This window comes from Pseudorca crassidens, chromosome 14 (genome assembly GCF_039906515.1).
Source record: "Pseudorca crassidens isolate mPseCra1 chromosome 14, mPseCra1.hap1, whole genome shotgun sequence".
NCBI classification, from domain to species: domain Eukaryota; kingdom Metazoa; phylum Chordata; class Mammalia; order Artiodactyla; family Delphinidae; genus Pseudorca; species Pseudorca crassidens.
Window position 1 is genome coordinate 70,872,763 of NC_090309.1, and position 20,578 is coordinate 70,893,340.

General features: G+C 41.2%; 1 protein-coding gene across 1 annotated transcript; it reads right to left on the reverse strand.

The window, feature by feature from the left end:
- Positions 1-7,813: 7,813 nt before the first annotated feature.
- On the reverse strand, positions 7,814-20,095 carry SPATA31H1 (SPATA31 subfamily H member 1). Its single transcript, XM_067703403.1, has 3 exons — positions 19,978-20,095; positions 19,669-19,764; positions 7,814-19,270 (listed from the first exon to the last, which is right to left on the reverse strand). The coding sequence occupies exons 1-3, from the start codon at positions 20,076-20,078 to the stop codon at positions 7,966-7,968; spliced, it is 11,502 nt and encodes a 3,833-aa protein (XP_067559504.1). The 5' UTR covers positions 20,079-20,095; the 3' UTR covers positions 7,814-7,965.
- Positions 20,096-20,578: the final 483 nt, after the last annotated feature.

Genomic DNA, 20,578 nt, shown 5'->3' on the forward strand with positions numbered 1-20,578 from the left:
CACAATTCATCTCGTGTGATGAGCTTACTTTCGGCCCTGTCCTAAGAAACTACAACATTTGGCGCCCGAACAGGGACCTGAAGGTAAGTAATCGCGTGATCGCGGGACCGAAGGGGAAATTGGTCTGCTCAGAGTAAGAGAAACCTTCGGCAACAGTAGAGTAACTGTAATGGGGAATTCCCATTCAGTAGAATTTCAATATAGTAAACTCCTGAAACAGTTATTATGGAGTTGAGGAGTAAAAGTGAAACAGGGATCTTTTGATGAATTGTTTGCGCTGGTACGTAAACATTGTTACTGGTTTCAACCTACTGGTCATAACCAGTTAAAAGTTTGGAAACAGGTTATGCGAGCCTTAAGAAGAGCTCATCAGCATGGAGACCCTGTATCTGTCCGTGTTTGGTCTCTTTGTAAATTAATTTCCCTTGCCCTGGAACTATTACAATCTGAAACGGAAAGTGACAATGGGGCGCGTCCTCAGCGTCCGAATTCTGCTCCCGATCATTCTGCTGCTTTTCGTACTTTGTTTCGTGAGTCTCCTATAGAGGACCTTCCTCCGCCCCCTCCTCCCCTTGTGTCTGAGATACGAGAGGATTTTTCGGATTCCAGTGATGAAGGGGCTTTTTCTGATGGTAATAAAGATTGGGAGCAGGTTAGCAAACAAAATGAAATGCCACTTTCTCAACAGAATGAGATTTCTGATATACTTTCAAAGTTTAAAAATTTGATGACTAAACTGGAAGAAAATAAATACTACTACTCCTTCATATCAGGAGCCATGTCCTACTATTCCTTCGGCTCCTCCTTTAGAATTAGCAGCTTATCCTGTTGGAGACTCTCGTCAGTTTCTCTTTCCTCTAAAACCTGAATCTAATAGAATATTGTTGGAAGAAGAGGTGAATAAACAAGAAAAGCAATATTCTGAATCCTTTTTTGCTTTCCCTATTGTTAGACAAGTTATGCCTGCTAATGATCAATTTCCGAATGGATATGTAAATGTTGATTATAACCATCATGATATAAAAATTTTAAAAATGTTAAAAGAAGCCATTAATGCGTATGGGATGCATTCTAATTATGTTCAAGGACTTTTGTCTGGGTATGCTACTGAAAACATGTTAATTCCTCATGATTGGGAAGCGGTTGCCGAAACTGTTCTTGAACCTGGACAATATATGCAGTTTAAAACTTGGAGAGAGGAAGCTGAAACCATGGCAAGGACTAATGCGGCCCGCAATCCTCCAGGGCCACTTTTAGATGAATTAACAGGAGCAGGTGCATTTAGTAATCTACAAGCTCAAGCTCAATTTGATGATTTACGAATCATTCAAATACGTATGTGTTGTTTACGAGCATGGTTACGAGTGGAACCCCCTGGAAAAACAGCACAATCTTTTACTAAGTTAACGCAAGGGCCTGGTGAGCCTTACACTGATTTCTTGTCTAGACTGCGTGCAGCCATTCAAAGAGCTGTAGCACAAATAGACGTGCAAGATTTATTATTACAATCTTTGGCTTTTGAGAATGCAAATTCTGAACGCCAGAAGGCATTGCGGCCGTTACGGGCCGTAAACGCTCCACATGAGGAGTATATAAAAGCTTGCCATGATATTGGATCTCCTACTTACCAGGCCAATTTACTTGCAGCTGCCATGAATGAAGGGTTGAAAGATAATTGTATTAAATGTTACAATTGTGGAAAGTATGGACATGTGATGCGAGATTGTCGAAAAGGGCAAGGCCAGATATCAAAACAGATTAAGAATGAGCAGCTACCTGGTATGTGTCGTCGGTGTGGTAAAGGACGACACTGGGCTAATAAATGCCGTTCAAAAAGGGATAAGTTAGGAAATCTTTTGCCTCCACGAGATGATGTCTTGGGAAAGGGGAAGCTAGGCCCAACCCGGGGCCGCAACAGCAATACGGGAAAAGTGACAGTAAACTCTCAACAGTATCCAGTAAGCAATGCCAGCTTTTATCAGACATTACAGGACAGTCTCAACCTCGGCTCTTAGTTACTGATCTCATGCATGCTACCAGCGGCAGTGCTGCCCTTGACTTAATTGCTCCTCGAGATTGTATCCTTACGCCAGCAGGAGGAGTACACAAATTAGCTACAGGAGTTTATGGCCCTATACCTGCAGGAACTATGGGACTATTATTAGGACGAAGTAGTTTGACTCTGCAGGGTGTAACAGTTCATACTGGAGTTATTGATGAGGATTATATTGGAGAAATTTCTATTATGATTTCTGTTTCAAAATCTATAGAATTTAATAAGGGACAAAGAATTGCTCAATTGTTATTGTTACCATATGTAAAACAAGCAGCCGCCCCCGTAAAGCGTACGGGGAGGGGCGAGGGGTTCGGCAGCACGGGAAAAAATGTTTTTTGGCAATCCTTTCTCAATGACCAACGTCCTCAATTAACGATTACTTTTAACAATAATGTGAAATTTACGGGCCTTGTTGATACGGGAGCTGTTGTGTCTATAATAAAACAGTCTGAATGGCCTTCATATTGGCCTTTAGAAAAGGTGGGAGTTACTTTTACAGGAATAGGAACATTGCATATGATTTGGCGCAGTAAGGAATTATTGGGGTGTAAAGGCCCGGAAGGACAAAAAGCTGTGTTGCAACCATATGCGGCCAATATTGGAATTAATTTATGGGGAAGAGATATACTACAACAATGGGGAACCTCTATCTCCATACCAACAATTTCCCCTGAAGCAATGCAAATGATGTCAAATAAGGAATGTGATTATTCGCAATTAAATGCTACTGAACCCAATATGTAACTAAAACGGGGCAAGATTATACTGGGCTTGGATATCCAAATTTAGTGTCGGGGCCACTGCTCGAAAATTTGCATTACCATTAAAATGGTTGAAAGATACCCCTATATGGACAGAGCAGTGGCCCTTAACTCAAGAAAAATTACAAGCATTACACCAATTAATACAAGAACAATTAATAGCAGGGCATATTGAAGTATCCACTAGCCCTTGGAATTCACCTGTTTTTGTAATTAAGAAAAAATCAGGTAAATGGAGAATGTTGACAGATTTACAAAAAATTAATGAGATTATTCAACCTATGGGGGCATTGCAACCTGGAATTCCATCTGCTGCAATGCTCCCTCGCAATTGGGAACTTATAATTATAGATTTAAAAGACTGTTTTTTTACTATACCATTACAATCTCAAGATTGTGAAAGATTTGCATTTACTGTACCAGCCTTAAATCAAGAACATCCAGCTCAGAGATTTCAATGGAAAGTTCTCCCTCAGGGGATGTTAAATAGTCCAACTATGTGCCAATTTTTTGTTAATCAGCCTCTGGAGGAATTACGTCACATGTATCCTGAGGCACGTATTCTTCATTATATGGATGACATTTTATTTGCTCATCCTCATCAGCAAACATTACAGCAGATGTTACAACAAGCTGAGTTAAAATTTAAAGAATGGGGTTTACAGATAGCTCCTGAAAAAATTCAAAAATGTGCTCCCTGGCAATATCTTGGACAAACTGTAACCAATACTCAGATTATTCCTCAGAAAGTACAAATTAGACGAGATTCTCTTGTAACATTAAATGATTTTCAAAAATTATTAGGAGATATTAATTGGTTACGTCCTAGTTTAGGAATTCCTACTTATAAGTTACAAAATTTATTTCACACCTTGGAGGGCGATCCAGCATTGAATAGTTACCGTGAACTTTCTCCCCAGGCTGAACAAGAACTTAAATGGATAGAAAAACATATACATGATGCACAATTGGATCGAATTGAATCTCTCGATCATTTACGACTTATTGTATTTCATACTCCTCATTCTCCTACTGGTTTACTACAACAACAAGATAATCTTATAGAATGGATATTTTTAGCTCATAAAGCTCAAAAGAAATTGCAATCTTATGTACAAAAAATAGCTGATATTATTATTAAAGGTAGGTTACGATTAAGGCAACTATGTGGTCAGGACCCACATGAACTTATAGTCCCTTTTTCAAACAAAGAAATACAAACTCTTTTTCAACTAGAGGATAACTGGCAAATTGCCTGTGCTCATTATATAGGTAAAATACATAATCATTATTCTTCTGATAAACGTTTACAGTTTTTGAAAAAGACTAATTGGATTTTGAAAAAAATAGTTCAATCAGATCCTGTTATAGGACCAACTTTTTTTACTGATGCCAGTAAAACGGGAAGAGCAGGATATACTAACAGTCATGATCAAAAGGTGTTACAATCTCCATATGTTTCAGTTCAAAAAGCAGAACTATTTGCTGTAATACTATTGTTACAAGATTATCCAATTGCTCTTAATATAATTACAGACTCTCAGTATGTGGAATTTACAGTTAAAAATATTGAAACTGCTTTTATCCCAGATAATGGATCAGAACTGCATTCTTTATTTTTGCAAATACAACATACAATTAGACTACGTACTGCACCACTTTATATTACTCATATTCGTGCTCATACTCATTTACCCAGTCCATTGGTAGATGGAAATGATTTTATTGATACTTTAGTGGGTACTGTACAATTAGCTACAGCAGAACATCATAGATATCATACTAATGCCAGAGAATTGAAAAATAAATTTAATCTTACATGGAAACAAGCAAAAACTATTCTCCGTACATGCCCGCAATGTGATGCTATTAATCAACCTTGTTTGAATATTGGAGTTAACCCTAAAGGCTTATCTGCTAATACTATCTGGCAAATGGATGTAACTCAATATCCTGGTTTTGGGAAGTTAAAATATATTCATCATTCTGTAGATACCTACTCTCATTTCTCATGGGCAACTCCATTATCTTCTGAAAAAGCTGATGCTGTAATAACTCATTTATTAGAAGCTTTTGCTGTTATGGGAATTCCCGACAGCATAAAAACTGATAATGCTTCTGCATATCATTCTCAAAAATGTCAGACTTTTTTTGCCACACATAATATACAGCATGTTACAGGTATCCCAGGAAACAGTACGGGACAAGCGGTTATTGAACGACAAAACCGCACTTTGAAGGACATGTTTATAAAACAAAAAGGGGGAGATGAGGTACAAAGTCCTAGGAAAAGAATACATATTGCTTTATTTACTCTTAATTTTTTGAATCATGGAGAAGATGATCTTAGTGCAGCTGACAGACATTGGACAAAAACAAGTACACAAGAACTTAGACAGCCTGTTTTTATATTAAATGAAAATACTAACACTTGGGAACCTGGTGAGGTTCTTCGTTGGGGCCGAGGATATGCTTTTGTTTCTGCAGGAGCTGAATCCTATTGGGTGCCGGCTAAGAAGATAAAGCTTCGGGCTGGCAACTAAGCGTAGCCTTGATGTGATGAGAATGACGAAGGGATGTGCGGAGATGGATTTGAGCAAGAGAGCATTCCGTATGCCATTGGATCAAACAAAGAGGGCGTCTCCATTGACTTGGGGGCAAGTGAAAAAGTTTGCAGGCACTGCTGAAAATCTTGTCATTTCACAGGGTAAACCCCTCACTAGCACCAATCTTTTTGTAGCTATGTTGGCAATGTTGTCTGCACAGGTAATAAGCATATCAGCCAATGAGATAAATTGTACTAACCATACTTATTGGACTTATATTCCTAACCCTCCTCTTAATATGGGGGTTACCTGGTGGGATGCCCCAATTCTTGTATATGTAAATGAGTCTGGATGGTTGCCTGGTCCTTTTGATGATAGAGGCCCTTTGAAGCCAGAAGAAGAAGGAAGGATAATAGAAAATAACACTGTGGGTGTTAATGGACCTCCTATTTGTATGGGAAAGGGAGATCATTGCCTTAAAATGAATTATCAGGCATCGTTAAGTGTTATCAAAAATGAAAGCAGATATCATGGGTTATATCTTTTGAGTGCTTATAGTTTTAAAAGTTTTAATTCCACACTTAATGAAAATGTTTCTGCACCTTATTTGCCTCCATGCCAGGTGCCTCTTGTGGATCGATTATCGGATTGGGTCCATTGGACTCGATGCCGAGGAGAAATGACTCGGGTTCTTGTTAATACTTCTTGGGGAAGCGTCATTGATTGGAGCCCTTTTGGCTCCGCCCGAGGAAAAAAGGGTTTGAAGGATTTATACTGGCATAAAGAAGATAACACTATTTATAGCGATACTATTAATGATACCATAGTATGGCATGCTGGAGGGTTTTCTCCTCCTGGTCCTCATTTAAATGGCTATCCTATCCAAAAGGACTTGTGGAAGCTTATGGCAGCTCTGAGAAAGATTAATGCCTGGGTAGGACATATGGTTAATAAATCTGAAAATCATAGTTTGATTTTTCATAAAGATGTTACTCGGTATACTCGTAGTTGTGTGAAATTACCTTATATATTGTTAAAGGGACCAGCTGTATGGAATGAGACTCAAGGTATTATAATGTTTAAAAATTGCTCTCTGTGTACCTGTATTAACTCTAGTATATCTTTTAACATATCTACTGAAAGTTTGTATATCTTACAAGCTCGGACAGGTCTTTGGCTTCCTGTCAATCTTGGAAGGGAATGGCAAGAATCTCTTCCTATGGCTGTTTTGCAATATTTAGTTGATGTGTTAAAAAGAAGTAAAAGATTTGTAGGAATGTTGATTGCAGCTGTCATGGGTATTATAGCCATAACAGCTACTGCTGCAGTTGCTGGAGTTGCTTTACAACAATCTATTCAGACCATTGACTGTATAACTGGCATAAAAATTCTGGAATGCTTTGGTCCTATCAACGACAAATTGATTCGGAAATATATTCGGAAATAGCGAACTTACAACAACCTGTGGTTATGTTGGGGAACCAACTTGTAAATTTACAAAGACAAATGAAGCTACGTTGTGACTGGAATCAAAGTGCCTTTTGTGTCACTTCAGTTCCATATAATCAGTCTGCATTCCCTGGGACAACAATAAAAAAGCATTTATTACATCACAAAAATTTGATAGAAGAAATTGTAAATTTACAAGGGAAAATTCAACAAACTTTCCAGAAGAAATTACAACGACTTAATTCGCAAGAAGTATGGACTGGAATTATTCAAGGACTTAATAATCTAAATCCCATGTCTAAATTACATGCTTTGGTTCTACTGCAGGATTGTTAATGCTCATTATAATAATAATCATATGTTTAGCTGTAGTTCGACGAGTTAAAGCTACCCGCCATGCAACATCGCAACAAGCTGCTGTGTTTTCCTTGATGCTGAACAAGCTGCAAAATAATTCATGTAGTTTAGTACTGAGAGTAATGCTGCCGTGTTCACCTTGATGCTACAAAAATTGTAAAACAAAAAGGGGGAAATGTAGTGGGATAACGGAGGACATGGAAAGGAGATGTGACCCATGAGCCCCCCCCCCCAGCAAACTGGGGGCTGGCGAATAAGCCAGAACTGCAAACAGTCCTGATTGCTTTGAGGCCCCCCACCCCCACCCCGGCAAACTGGGGGCATGCAAATAAGCCAGAGTTGTGAACAGTTCTAAATGCTTTGCGCGCCCCCCCCCCCCCGCAAACCGGGGGCCTGCAAAAGAAGCATTGAGTGCTTTGGGCACTGATCCATGAGATGTCCTCAGTATAATCAGAGTGGTGGGAACGCAAAGAAATGTCCTTGTGCTACTTCAGTATAATCAGGATAATGGTGGGAACTTTGTGCTGTTCTTGCGCTCAAGGACGAAGCACGGCAGGTGCTCACGAAAGCCAATTATTGCTTGTATAATTAATAAAAACATAGGTTGCTGCTTTGGCACTTCTGAAATGTTAAGAAAACAAGTCTTAAAGTGTAAATCTAGATAATACTTTAATGAAAGTTACCACAGCAGGACAGACGGCGCTCTTTTGCCTGAGCGAGCGGCAGCCCTCTACTGCTGTGCTTTGGCACAATTCATCTCGTGTGATGAGCTTACTTTCGGCCCTGTCCTAAGAAACTAAACACAAACCAAAGCCATGTGTGCTGTTTGGAATGCCTGCTTTAGGCCCCGAAAAAGGAGTTGAATGAATTGTGGTGGGGAAGATTTCTTAGGTTGTCTTTTTGAAGAGGCGGTAGTTGTCTGAGACACTCCACTCCTCTTCCTTCTTAACTGGCTTGGTAATTCCTTAGAGAACCTCTGTATTATGGCTGTACTATTTGTGTAGAAGTTTGTGTTTTGTGTTCTGACGTCCCTGGGGATTCTTTTCATTGGATGTTTTGAATCATGGGTCCTTTTTGTTCTCACTTTAGCCCACTTTTCATCCTGATTGCTTCCAGAGTCACTCTCTGATAAACAGTGAACTTCAGTGAATCCATAGTGTCCAGCCTCTCTAATTTCTGTCTTTTCTACTAGGCCAGGGCTGCCGCCTTGCCTTCGCCTGATGTGGACTTGTATAGGAGCAGGACACTGGGAAGACCCAGACAGGAAATCTATTGTAGAAGTAGGACTCTTGGAAGCTTGAGTATAGCCTTTAGCTTTCCTTAGTGATGTTGATCTAAGGCTCCTTGGTGTGATGCGTCTACCTCTTCTATGAAACTCTGGGACTTGGGGTCTTTTCCTAGTTTGCAACCTAAAGCCAAGACGCAACCTGATCTCTCCACGGCCTTCAGGAGTGCTTACAAGGTGAAGCTGTGGATAGATAAGAAGATAAGTTCCAAAAGTGGCCTGTAATTTATGACAGCAATTAAATCCTGAACATCGGCCACACTGTAGGCAGATAGGGTATTTTAGAACCAGACCTGAAGCTAAAGGTGGACGTACGTTGGGGGGTATTTGACTCCTTAACAGTTTTGCTGCTATTTTTAGCTGCAGATCTTGTAGAAGCTGGAACTGTTCGGAGAAGTCAGACTTGGCCTGGGGAAGATAACTTGGCTTGAGGGAGTGTTGGGACTCAAAAATCCTTGTCTGTGAATCACTCTGTGAGTTCTTACTCTCTTCCACTGGAACAGAATCTCTCCTAGCAAAAAATACGTTGAAGGAAGACTCTGACTTTGCTGGGGCAGAAAGCTGACTCCCTGTACATGAAACAGGCATGTGCTGAGTGACTTCCTGGGATATATCACAGGGCTTTGAGTTTGTTTTCTTTATTCTCACTCTAGTGCCAGAGTAGTGCTGTATTATGGAGGACATGGAGACACGTGTCCACATCCTTAAGGCCATTCTTTTCTCATGACCATGGCATGAAGTATGTCTCTGAATGTAGTTTTTGACAACTGAAGGCTGAGAAATAGTACCTTGACCCTTCTCAAGCAGACTCTGGGAAAATGCCATCAATTCAACTGGAACCCCAAATAAATTCTGAATAGATTGACAGGTATCTGCAGTGGCTCTTTCTGTTAAAGATGTTTGAGAATAAAGCTTCCTTTCCATGCTGGTCCCCAAGACATTGCCCAGCGTTAGCATACTGGAGAGGTATTTTCGAGGTAGTCGCTGCCTCCAGGAGCGACTTTCCCAGACATTCTGTCGCCTGCCCAGGACAGGCCAGGTAAGGCCTCTTCGAGCCCCTGATCCTGCCTGGAAGATCCTAGATAGTGATCTCCAGTTTTGTGGTGGATGGTGGGAAAGGCTCCGGAGTGAGCTCCCTGACTCCTCCACCTGTTTCCTCTTAATCCTTTCATTAGATATGACATCCATTCCTGGGATCTCAGAATTTAACTTAGAAGAATTCATACCTTGAAGTTTTGAAATGGAAGTTAATTCAGAAGTGTTTGTGCCTTGCAAATGTGGCCTGGGGTTGCATCCAGTAGAAATTACACATTGAAGTTTTGGTTCTGAAATGAATGCAGAAGAATTCACACCTTGCAAATTAGGCCCAATGCAGAGCACCTTAGATTTTCTACCTTGAAGCTGTGGACTAGGATTCAACCCAGAGGACTTTATACCTTGCACCTGTGACCCAGTGTTGACTGGCATATAATTTACACACTGAAGCTGTGGCCCTGGATTCTGTTCAGAGCATTTCCCACCTTGTAATTTAGGCTTATGCTTGAATTCCAGAAACTGCTCATCTGGAAGCTTCATTTCTGTGCTCAACTCAGGTTTTACCTCTTGCAACTGTGGTTGAGGATTGAACTCAAAATATTGAATACCGTGAAGCCTTGTTCCCAGACAAAAATCAGAAGAGTTCACATCTTGCAACTGTTGGTCAGGATTGAATTCCAAAGATTTCACATCTTGAAGCTTTGTCCTTTTACATAATTCTGAAGATTTTATATGTTGCGAATGTGTCCCAGGATTGAACACCATGACTTTTACACTTTGAAGTTCTGGCCATGGATTCAACTTATAAGATTTCTCATCTTGCCACTGCTTTCTACCACTGATCTCAGACAATATTCCACTATGAATCTTTGATTCCAAGGCCAACTCAGAGGGTTTTGCAACCTTGAATTCTAGACCAGGGTTGACCTCAGTAGAGTTCATTAGTTGAAGCTTTATATGTTCAGAAGATTTTTTTTTTTTTTTTTTTTGTTCAGAAGATTTTGCACCTTGCAATTTTGCCTCAGGGTTGAATTCCATAGATTTCACACCTTGAAGGTGTGCCTCTGGTGTCAACATAGACAATTTCCTGTCTTGTAACTGTGGAGCTGAGTTAAATCCCAAAGATTTCACATCTTGTACCTTTGTACCAAGAGTCAATTCAAAAGGTTTCATATCTTGCCACACTGGCCTGGTGATGAACTCCACAGATTCTCCACTTTGAAGCTTTGTCTCTGGTGTTAACTCTGAAGATGTCACACCCTGCAGCCATGGAACAACAGATTTCAAATCTTGAAGCCTCCACTGTAGCATCAAATCAGATTTCTCACCCTGTCTCTGTGGTCCAGGGTTGAACTCCACTGATTTCACACCTTGAAGCTTCCTCCTCTGTGTTAAATCAGATTTCCCACCTTGTAACTTCAGTCCACAGTTAAACTCTAAGGATTTTACATCCTGAAGCTTTGTCCCTTGAATCAACTCAGAAAATTTTTTGCTTTGTGTCTGTGGTCCAGAGTTGAACACTGATTTCGCTTTCTGAAGCTTTGTCCCTGGGATCACTTCAGAAGATTGCATACCTTGAAAGTGTGGTCTAGAACTTAACTGCTTAGATTTTACATCTGGAAGCTTTATACCCATGATCAGCTCAGAACATTTCATATCTTGTAAGTGTGGGCCTAAGTCCAACTCTATAGATTTCACACCTGGAAACTTCCTCCCCAGAGTCAAATCAGAAGATTTCTCACCTTGTAACTTTGGACTAGGTTTCAGTTCTACAGACTTCACACCTTGAAGCTTTTCCCTTGGGATAACTCCAGACAATTTCATACCCTGCAAGTTTGGTCCAGACCTGAAATTCATAGATTTTACATCTTGAAGCTTTATACCTGTGATTAAGTTGGAAGATTTCATATCTTCCAACTGTGGACCCGACTTGAATTCCACTGATTTCACTTTTTGAAGCTTTGTCCCCAGTATCAACTCAGAAGATTTCACACCTTGCAATGGTGGCCCAGATTTGGACTTCACAGATTCAACATCTTGAAACTTTGAGTCTGAGATTAATTTAGAAGATTTCACTCTTTGCAATTGTGGCTCACAGTTGAACACGAATTTCACATTCTGAAGCTTTGATCCCAGAATCAGCTCAGAAGATTTCAGAACTTGCAACTGAGGACTGGGGCTGAATTCTTTATGTTTTACATCTTGAAGCTTTATCTTTGAGGTCCATCCAGAATATTTCACACCTTGTAACAATGACCCAGGGTTGAAATCTGTAGATTTGACACCTTGAATCTTTTTCCCCACAGTCAATTTAGAAAATGTTGTACCTTGCAGCTGTGAGTCAGAGATTAACTCAGTAAATTTCTTATCTTGGGACTTTGTCTCAAGTGGTGACTTAGAAGATTTTGGGCCTTGCCACTGTGGCCCACTGTTGAAATCCTCAGATTTCACACCTTGAAGCTCTGTCTGAAGAGTCAACTCAGATGACTTCATACTTTTCAAGTGTAGTAGGGAGTTCAACTCTATAGTTTCATCACTTTGTAATTGTGACTCTTGGTTTAATACCCCAGATTTCACCTCAGGAAACTGTGGCTCTTGTGTAAGCAATACAGACTTCACACCTTGAAGCTGTGTTCCTGGGGATGACGGTAATGGTTTCACTTCTTGAAACCATGGTCCTGGGATCAACTTAGGAGATTTTCCATCATGCAAGTGAGGCCTAGATTTGAACATCATGGGTTTTACATCACAGAGCTCTGACTTGGAAGTCAGGTCACATGATTTCTTACTTCTAAACTGTAGACAAGGTTTCAAATTGAGACCTTGAGGCTGAGGTTCTTGGAGTGATGCCAGAGATTGTATACCTTGGAGCTTTGGCCTTGGAGTCAATACCGATGGCTTCTTATCTCTTAATTGTATCAAAGGTTTCAACTCTGCTGGTTTGACACATTGAGATTGCAACCCAAGATTTAGCAGAGATTTCACACCTTGAAACACTAGTGCAGGCATCCACTGAACAGCTCTCATACTTTCAAGCTGTGGCTTTTGGTGTAACTCCACAGTTTTCCTACCTTGAAGCTGTGGCTCTGAGGTTGATGCCAAAAATTTTCCTTCTTGCAGCTGTGGTCCTGGGGATAACTCAGGAGTTTCCACACTCTGCAACTGTGGCCCAAGGTTGAAATTCATATATGTTGCACCTTGAATTTTTGGCCCCAGAGGCAATTCAGATGACTTCACATCTCTTAACTGTATTGAAGATTTCAACTTTACAGATTTGACACCTTGAGATTGTGACTCAAGATTTGGGGTCAACTTCATAGATTTTACTCCTTGCATCTTTGGCTCTGGAGTGAACTCAAAAAAATTCACATATTGTTGTTGTTGCCCTGAGTTTAACTCTGAAGATTTCACACCTTGAGTTTGAGTTCCTGATGTCAGTTCACAAAATTTGACATCTTCTATCTGTGGCCCTGATGTTATCTCCACAGATTTCTTAACTTCCAGCTGTGGACTTGGGGTTAGCAACGTGGATTTCATACCTCTTGGACATTGTCCTGGAGTTAAGGCCACAGAGTTCAGATCTTTCAACTCTGACTCTGAGATTAACAACTCAGTTTTCAAATCATGAAGTTTTGAGCCTGGGGTCATCTCTACCGGTTTCACATCTCGCACCTGTGGCCCAAGGGTCAACACTGTAGATTTGACATTTCCCAGTTGTGGCTTTGATGTTAACTGCATAGATTTCATACTTCCCAAATGTGGCCCTGGTGTTAACTCCACAGATTTCGTATCTTCCAGCTGTGGCTCTGGCGTTAGCGCCTCAGACTGTAAACCTTGAAGCTTTGAGATTGGGGTCCACTCTACAGGTTTTACATCTTGCAACTGTGGTCTTTGGATCAATTCAGAAGATTTCACAACTTGTAACCATGGTCTTCTGGTCAACTCAGAATAGATTTCACTTGGCAACTGCGGTCTAGGAGTCAACTCCATAGATTTTGCATCTGGTATCTGTGGCTCTGAGACTAATTTATATGAAGTGTCACCTTCAAAGCTTGACATCTGGTCTACTGCCACACATTTTACACCTTGAAACAGTGGCTCTGGTACTAACATCTCAGGCTTAACGCCTTGCTGCTCAGGTCCTGGGGTCAACTTCATAGATTTTACTCCTTGCATCTTTGGCTCTGGAGTGAACTCAAAAAACTTCACATATTGTTGTTGTTGCCCTGAGTTTAACTCTGAAGATTTCACACCTTGAGTTTGAGTTCCTGATGTCAGTTCACAAAATTTGACATCTTGTAGCCGTGGCTCCACCTGTTTCACACCTTGAAGCCCTGGAGACATCTTTGCTGATTTAGAATCTTGAAGCCCTAACTCTAGAGTCGTCTCCACAGAAGTCACACTATGAAACAGTGGTCCTGGGGTTTGCTCCCCAGATTTGACACCTTGAAGCTTTGGCCCTGAAGTCAATTCAGAAAATTTGACATCTTGCTGCCTTGGCCCTAGGTTCAGTTCCTCAGATTTCACATCTTGAAATTGTAGTTTTGAGGTCAGTTTGACAGATTTCAAGCTGTGAAACTGTGATCCTTCAGTAGACAGAACAGATTTCATATTTTCAGCTGGGAGCCCTTGACTTGACTGCAAAGATGACTCTGTTACAAATCCTACAGACTTTATGTCTTGAAGCTGTGTTCCTGGTATAAACTGCACATGTTTGAAACCTTGATGCTTTGGTTCTGGGGTCAAATCAGAAAATCTGATACATTGCAAGCATGGTCCTGAGTTTAGTTCCATAAATTTCATACTTTGAGGTTGTGATTCTGCAGTCAACTGTACAGATACAACACTTTGATGTTTTGGTCCTGGGATAAAATCTGACAATTTTATTTCTTGCACTGGGGAACCTGGGGTCAAATCATCAGATTTCACACCATGATGTGGAGACCCTGAGATTAAATCTATAGGTCTTTCTCCTTGAAGTGGCAGCTCTGGAGATAACTCTGAAAATCTTACACTATGCAGCTGTGGCCCTTGGAGCTGTGCCTCCTTAGTCAATTCCTCTGATATCATGCTTTGTAGCACTGGCTCTTGTATTGGCTTCTCTGATTCTACCACGCTGGTAGTAGTTGACTGTTGAATTAAATTAACATATTTCACATCTTGTAATTTTGGCTCTGGCTCCAACTGCCTAGACTTTACTGCCTGGAGCTGTGGCTCTGGGGTCAACTCCATAACATGTGGTTTTGGTCCTGTAATAAACTGTTTAGATCCTACCACTAATAGGGATGACTCAGAGGTTAACTTCACATATTTCAAATTTTGCAGTAGTGGCTCTGATATCTCACATTGCATCCCTGGTCCTAAAGTCAACTCCAGAGATCCTTTTTCTGAATATGGTAGTACTAGTATTACCTCCTGGATGTTTTCAACTGGAAATGTTGCCAACCCCACAGTTTCTGTGTTTTCATATTCTGACCTTAGGGGTATCCCTGATGACTCTGTAACTTGAAGATGTGGCCTTAGGGGAGTCATTCCTGTAGATTCTCTAACTTGACCTATTGGTTTTTGTGTTAATGCTACTTGGGGCAAAGCCTCAGAAGTCAGCCTCACAGTTTCTGTATCTTGATAGCCTTGACCTAGAGTCATCTCTGAAAATTTTTGAAAATGTGGCCTAGGCACCACCCCAGCAGTTTTCAAGACTAGCTGTGGGATCAGTTTCACAGATTCTTCTTCTTGTGGGAAGATCTCAGCAGCTAACTCTGCAGGCTCTGTGTCTTGATGCCTTGGTCTGGAAGTTAGACCCACAGATTTCAATCCTTGTAAATGTGGTTCCATGGTCACTTTCCTTGATTCAACATGCTGTAACTGTGTCTCAGGAATTAACCTACTAGATTCTTCCAGTGGCACGTGTAAATCCACAAAATTATTATCATGCATTAATGGCCCTAGAGTCAACTCCTCAGGTTTTATACTTTTGGACTGTGGTTCTGAGGTCAATGGAACAGATTTCACATTTTGAAATTGTGGTTCCAAGATCAACTCCTCATAGTTCATAACTTCTGAATATGGTCCTAGATTCAGATGAACAAACTTCATACCTTGGGACTCTGGGGTCAACATCTTTGATTTCATACCTTGCATCTCTGATCCTGGTACCAACTCTAAAGATTCTTGTATTGTGTGCTGTGACACTGGAGTATCTCCCATGGCTTTTACACTTTGGAACATTGGCTCAAGAGTACCTTGGAATGACATTGAGTTCATCTGCATAAATTCTAAAGCTTGGCTCAGTGGCCCTGGAGTATTTCCTAAAGATGATTGTATCAACCCCCTAGATTCTTTTGCATGGTGACAAGTGTCAGAGGTAAACTTTGCTTCTGTTTCTGGATATCCTGGCTCTGAGATCATCCTTAAAGATTCTGAAGCTTGATGCCATGGGGTCAATCCTTTAGGTTCTGTGACTTGATGATTCGGTTTGAGGTTCAATTCTACAGATTTTACTGCTTGAATGTGTGCCCCTGGGATCAGTTCCTCATATTTCATATCTTCTACCTGTGTCTCAGGAATCAACCTCCTACTTTCTACCATTTGAGGAGTTTTCACATCTTCAAGCAATGATACTAGAGCTGTCTCCTCAGATCTTATATCTTGTAACCATGGCTTTGGGGCAAACTCCACAGATTTCATATCTTCTTGTACTGGTCTTAGAGTCAATTCTACAGTATTTATACCTGGAAACTCTGATGGTAGGGCCAAATGAACATATTCCATACCTTGCAACTGTGAACTGGGGACCAAGTCTATAGATTCCCTACTTTGCAACTGTGGTGCTGGGACTAACTCAGCAGATTTTTCATTTTGTTGTTGTGGTCCCAGGGTCAATTGGATAGATTTCACACCATGAAGCTGAGACCCTGGGGCTGACTGCACAGATTTCTCACTTTGCAGCTGTGGTGTGGAGGCCAACTCATCAGGTTTTATACTCTGCAGTTGTAGTTCTGGGGCCAATTCTATAGAGCTCACAGTTGGGATCAGCTGTCCATATTTTACCATTTGTGGAATTGAACCTGTGGTTATGTCTATAGATTTTGCATTTTGCAACTCTGGTCCCAAGATCAGTTTCCCAGATTTCAAATTTTGCAATCCTGGGGATAACTTCATAGAATCCATAACATTAAATTGTGGCATTGGCTTCATCCCCATATACTTCACATCTTGAAGCAGTGATGAATCTTGTAGCATTTCTTGTAGCATTTCTGTAGATTCTGTGACTTGAGGCAGTGGCTTTTGGCTCATTCCCATAGATTCTGTACCTTGACCCAGTGACCTTGGGATTGTCCCTAAAGATTCCATCATTTGATGGTGTGACTGTGTCACCTCTACAGATTTCTCCATTTGTAGCCAGGTGTCAGATGTCAAATCCATAGTTTCTGTGATGTGATGGCTTTGCCTTGGACTCATCTCTGAATACTCCAGAATTTGATGCCTTGGAGTCAACCTTGAAGACTCCATGACTTGATGAGGTGGTCCTGGGGTTAATGATATAGATTCTGTGCTTTGATGATGTGGTTGTGGAGTCATCCCCTCAGAGTCTAGCACTTGAATGCATGACTCAGGAGTTGACTCCAGAGATTCCTTGGCTTGAGATATTAGCCTTGGGGTCAAATCCTGAGTTTCTACAACTTGTGACTGTGGTGCTATGATCATTCCCATGGGTGACCCCAGTGCTGTTGGAGTTACCTTTAGAGAATGTATGGATTGTTGTGATGGCATTGGAATCAATCCTACCAATTCCATGATTTTAAGTGGTAGCTTTGGAGGTAAGCCTACAGATTCTACCACTCCACATGGACCAATAGTAGTAGGAGAGCTAGAAGAAGTCAAACCATCTGATTGAGTTGCCCTTGGGGTCAAATTTGCAATTTGAGACTGTGTGTCTGGAGTCAAACCCCCAGATTCTATAACATGTGACTGGGTTGGTGGAATTATCCCCATGAAATCCATAGCTTGTAATAGTGTCACTGGAGTTACTTCAAGGTAATCCATCACTGGATGCAATGGCCTGGTGATCATTTCAGGTGATTTTGTATTTTGACATATTGGCCTTGGAGTAATCTTCAGTGGTTCTATGACTTGACTTTGTGGCCTTGATGTTACGTCCACCGATTCCATAACTTTATGCTGTGGCCCTGGGGTCATTTCCACAGTTTCCATGACTGCATGTTGTAGCCTTGGACTCATCTTTCCTGGTTGTATGACTTCATGGTCCAACAATGTGGTCCTTTTCACTGACTCCTTGACTTGATATTGCATCCTTGGGGTCATTCCCTTTGACTGTATGATAGGTGGATGTGATTTTTTAATCATCCCCATAGAATCCATGACTTGAAGCAATGCTATAGGAGTTACCTTCACATTGACTATGACTTGATTCTGCTGTCTTGAGGTCATCTTCCTTGATTCCATAACTTGCTGCTGAGATCTTGGTGTTACCTCCACTGATTTAATGACTTGATATGATGGGTTTGGGCTTACACTCACTCTTTCCGTGGCTTCCATTGGTTTCACGACTTCATTTGGTGGCCGTGGTAACAAACCTACAGATTCTATCACTTCTGAATGTGACTCTGGAATTAACCCCATTGAATCCATGACTTGAAGTAATGCCAGTGGAGTAACCTTTATGCTATCTCTGACTTGATATGGTAGCTGTGGGGTCAGCTCCACATTAGTCACTTGGGTCTCATGCTGCTGTATCCTTTTTTCTGGAAGATCTATGACCCTCTGCTCTACACTAAGCTCTAACACACGTTTTGGGTCCTTCTGCAGTAAAGTTGTTTCCTCTTGAGCTATGTCAACTCCTAAACTTTTGGGAGGTGGAGTGCCCATTGATGTCATTAAGGGCCTGGATCCAAGGATTTGGGGGCCATCCCCAGGTTGTGACTGCTTACCTGGGATAAGAGTCTGTGAAATTTTTGTTTCTGTTCTGCTTAATCCAGATTCCGCTCCAACGTTCACGTGGAGCTGAAATGCTGGAAGGTCTGGGGATTCATTATTGATATCCTGCTCAGTGCTTTGATGAATGGGCATAGATAAGTGGATTTGGGGTTTCTGTGGTTCAGGAACTCCTCCTTGTACCTCAGTTAAATAATTCAGCATTGCCCATGATTCCCTCACAGGCAGAGGCACTGTTTGTTCCCGCAAAGTAGAAACCTTCCAAGCCATATGTCCCTCTAACTCCCGCCTAGCCAAAGGAGAGAGCTGGATTGGAGCTGACCCTGACAATAGTGGTCTCTCTTTGAAAATAGCACTTGGCCTATGATCTGTTGTCAAATGACTCTTGCTCCTTCTCTCATCCTTTGTTTTCTCTTCTTGTTTGTAGAGATTTGGGGATTCAAAAAGAGAGTTGATAAAAGTGCTTTGAGGACTTAAGGATGAAAGAGCTGCCAAATTCTGAAAAGGCTTTGATTTCCGGAAAAGCTCTGAGAGCCCAAAGGAAGGCAGGGGTGTGCCTTGGTTCCTGAACACAGGAGGTTGATTTGGGGGTAAAATAGGTAAACTGTGGCTCCGGAGTCGCCAAGTTGTTCCTTCAGAAAAGACAGGAAGGTGAGACAGGCTGGAGCTGTAGGATGATCCAGAGGAGATGCTACTGTCAGAAGAATGTTTTGCCTTCTTACAGTCACAACAGGGTAGAACAGGCCCCTGAGCCACAGAAGCAGAGGAGGTGGAAGAAGAAATCGTATCCTGTGGTTCAGGCAAACCCAATTCCATAAGACTTGATCTAAGAAATAAAGAGAAAAGTTTCTATTTGTTTTGGAAGAGGAAAAGGAAAAGTAGGAAAAGGGAAAGATAATGGCCATTTCAAATGCAAAATAATGTGGACTGAGGGAAAACAAACAAACAAAAAAGGTTGCTTTCCCCAACATCAATTATTTATGGAAAGAATTCCTCCACCAGGACAAAGGGAGGCATTTGTCCCCATTCCAATCAGAAATGATTCACAGACCAGTTGTTCTTAAACTTTGTTCGAACCCAGAACTTCCCCCACTACCAAAACTAATTAACTAACTAACCATCTTTCTTCTCCCTCTCCTTCTCCCTCCCTCCCTCCTTCACTCTCTTCCTTCCTCCCTCTTAAAAGCTCTACCACCTTCAACCCCAACCAAGAAACTACTTGACCTTGCACTTTCCAGGTGTTGGACGACCTGTTGAAGACTCCTGTCCGTTGACCAGCATACACATTCCTGGGACCAGCCCGTAGGGAGATCTGAAAAGCTGGATGCAACAGAGTATGTCAGTGTAATTGAAGTGATATTAAAGTACTGGTAAGGAAAACAATAAGAGGAGAGACTTAGAAAGGAGACAGCTATCATAGCGAGGGAAGTAAAACAGAGCCCCAGGTATCTTACTCCTAACTTTTATAGAATTTATCAGTAGGGTAGGCTGAAGAGAGAAAGAATAGACACAGTGAAGATCGACTTTACTCACCATGTTAGGTTAGCTTCAACGCAACCCATCCTGAGATTTTCTTCCCACTGTGGATCTGGGAGTAGAGGTAAAGAATCTATTAGCATTATGACTATTGACATCACCTTAGTTCAACCCCTTCATTTTGCAAATAAGGAAACAAAGACAAAGCCATGCCTAAGATCATAAAGCTTATTAGTGGTGGAGCTCAGATTTAACCTAGCTCTCATTTTGTTTGTTTTTTTAAGCTGTAGGATGCTGTCTTCAGCATGTAGTAGATGTAAGCCATTGGAAAGAGCAGGAATAATCATGATAGGGAGATGGAGTGGGGTAAACAGAGGAATACATATCTTTGGAGGAAAAGATATGTATTATCCAGTGTCTATGCTAGAGAAAAAAGGTACCAAAACTTCCCGCATCAAACTCTTGGTAGTTACCCCTTCTTTGTTCTTCAGTCTCACCATGTTTCTTTCCTGATACTTTGAGCTTTGCACAAAAAGAGATTAGGAAAGCATGAGGATAGGAAGCATGGAAAGAATTATGGAGCCATTTACATTTCTTTGGAAGTGGAGATGCTAGAAAGAGTAGGGCTATTTCTTTCATTTACATAGTCGTTTCAACC

Bases quoted from the DNA above. Each gene is read 5' to 3' on its own strand.
- SPATA31H1 (XM_067703403.1), bottom strand. From the start codon at position 20,078: ATGTCAATAGTCATAATGCTAATAGATTCTTTACCTCTACTCCCAGAT. The intron at 19,765-19,977 runs GTGAGTAAAGTC...TGTTGCATCCAG, and splicing joins GTTGAAGCTAACCTAACATG to CTTTTCAGATCTCCCTACGG. The intron at 19,271-19,668 runs GTCAAGTAGTTT...TTTATTTCTTAG, and splicing joins CAACACCTGGAAAGTGCAAG to ATCAAGTCTTATGGAATTGG.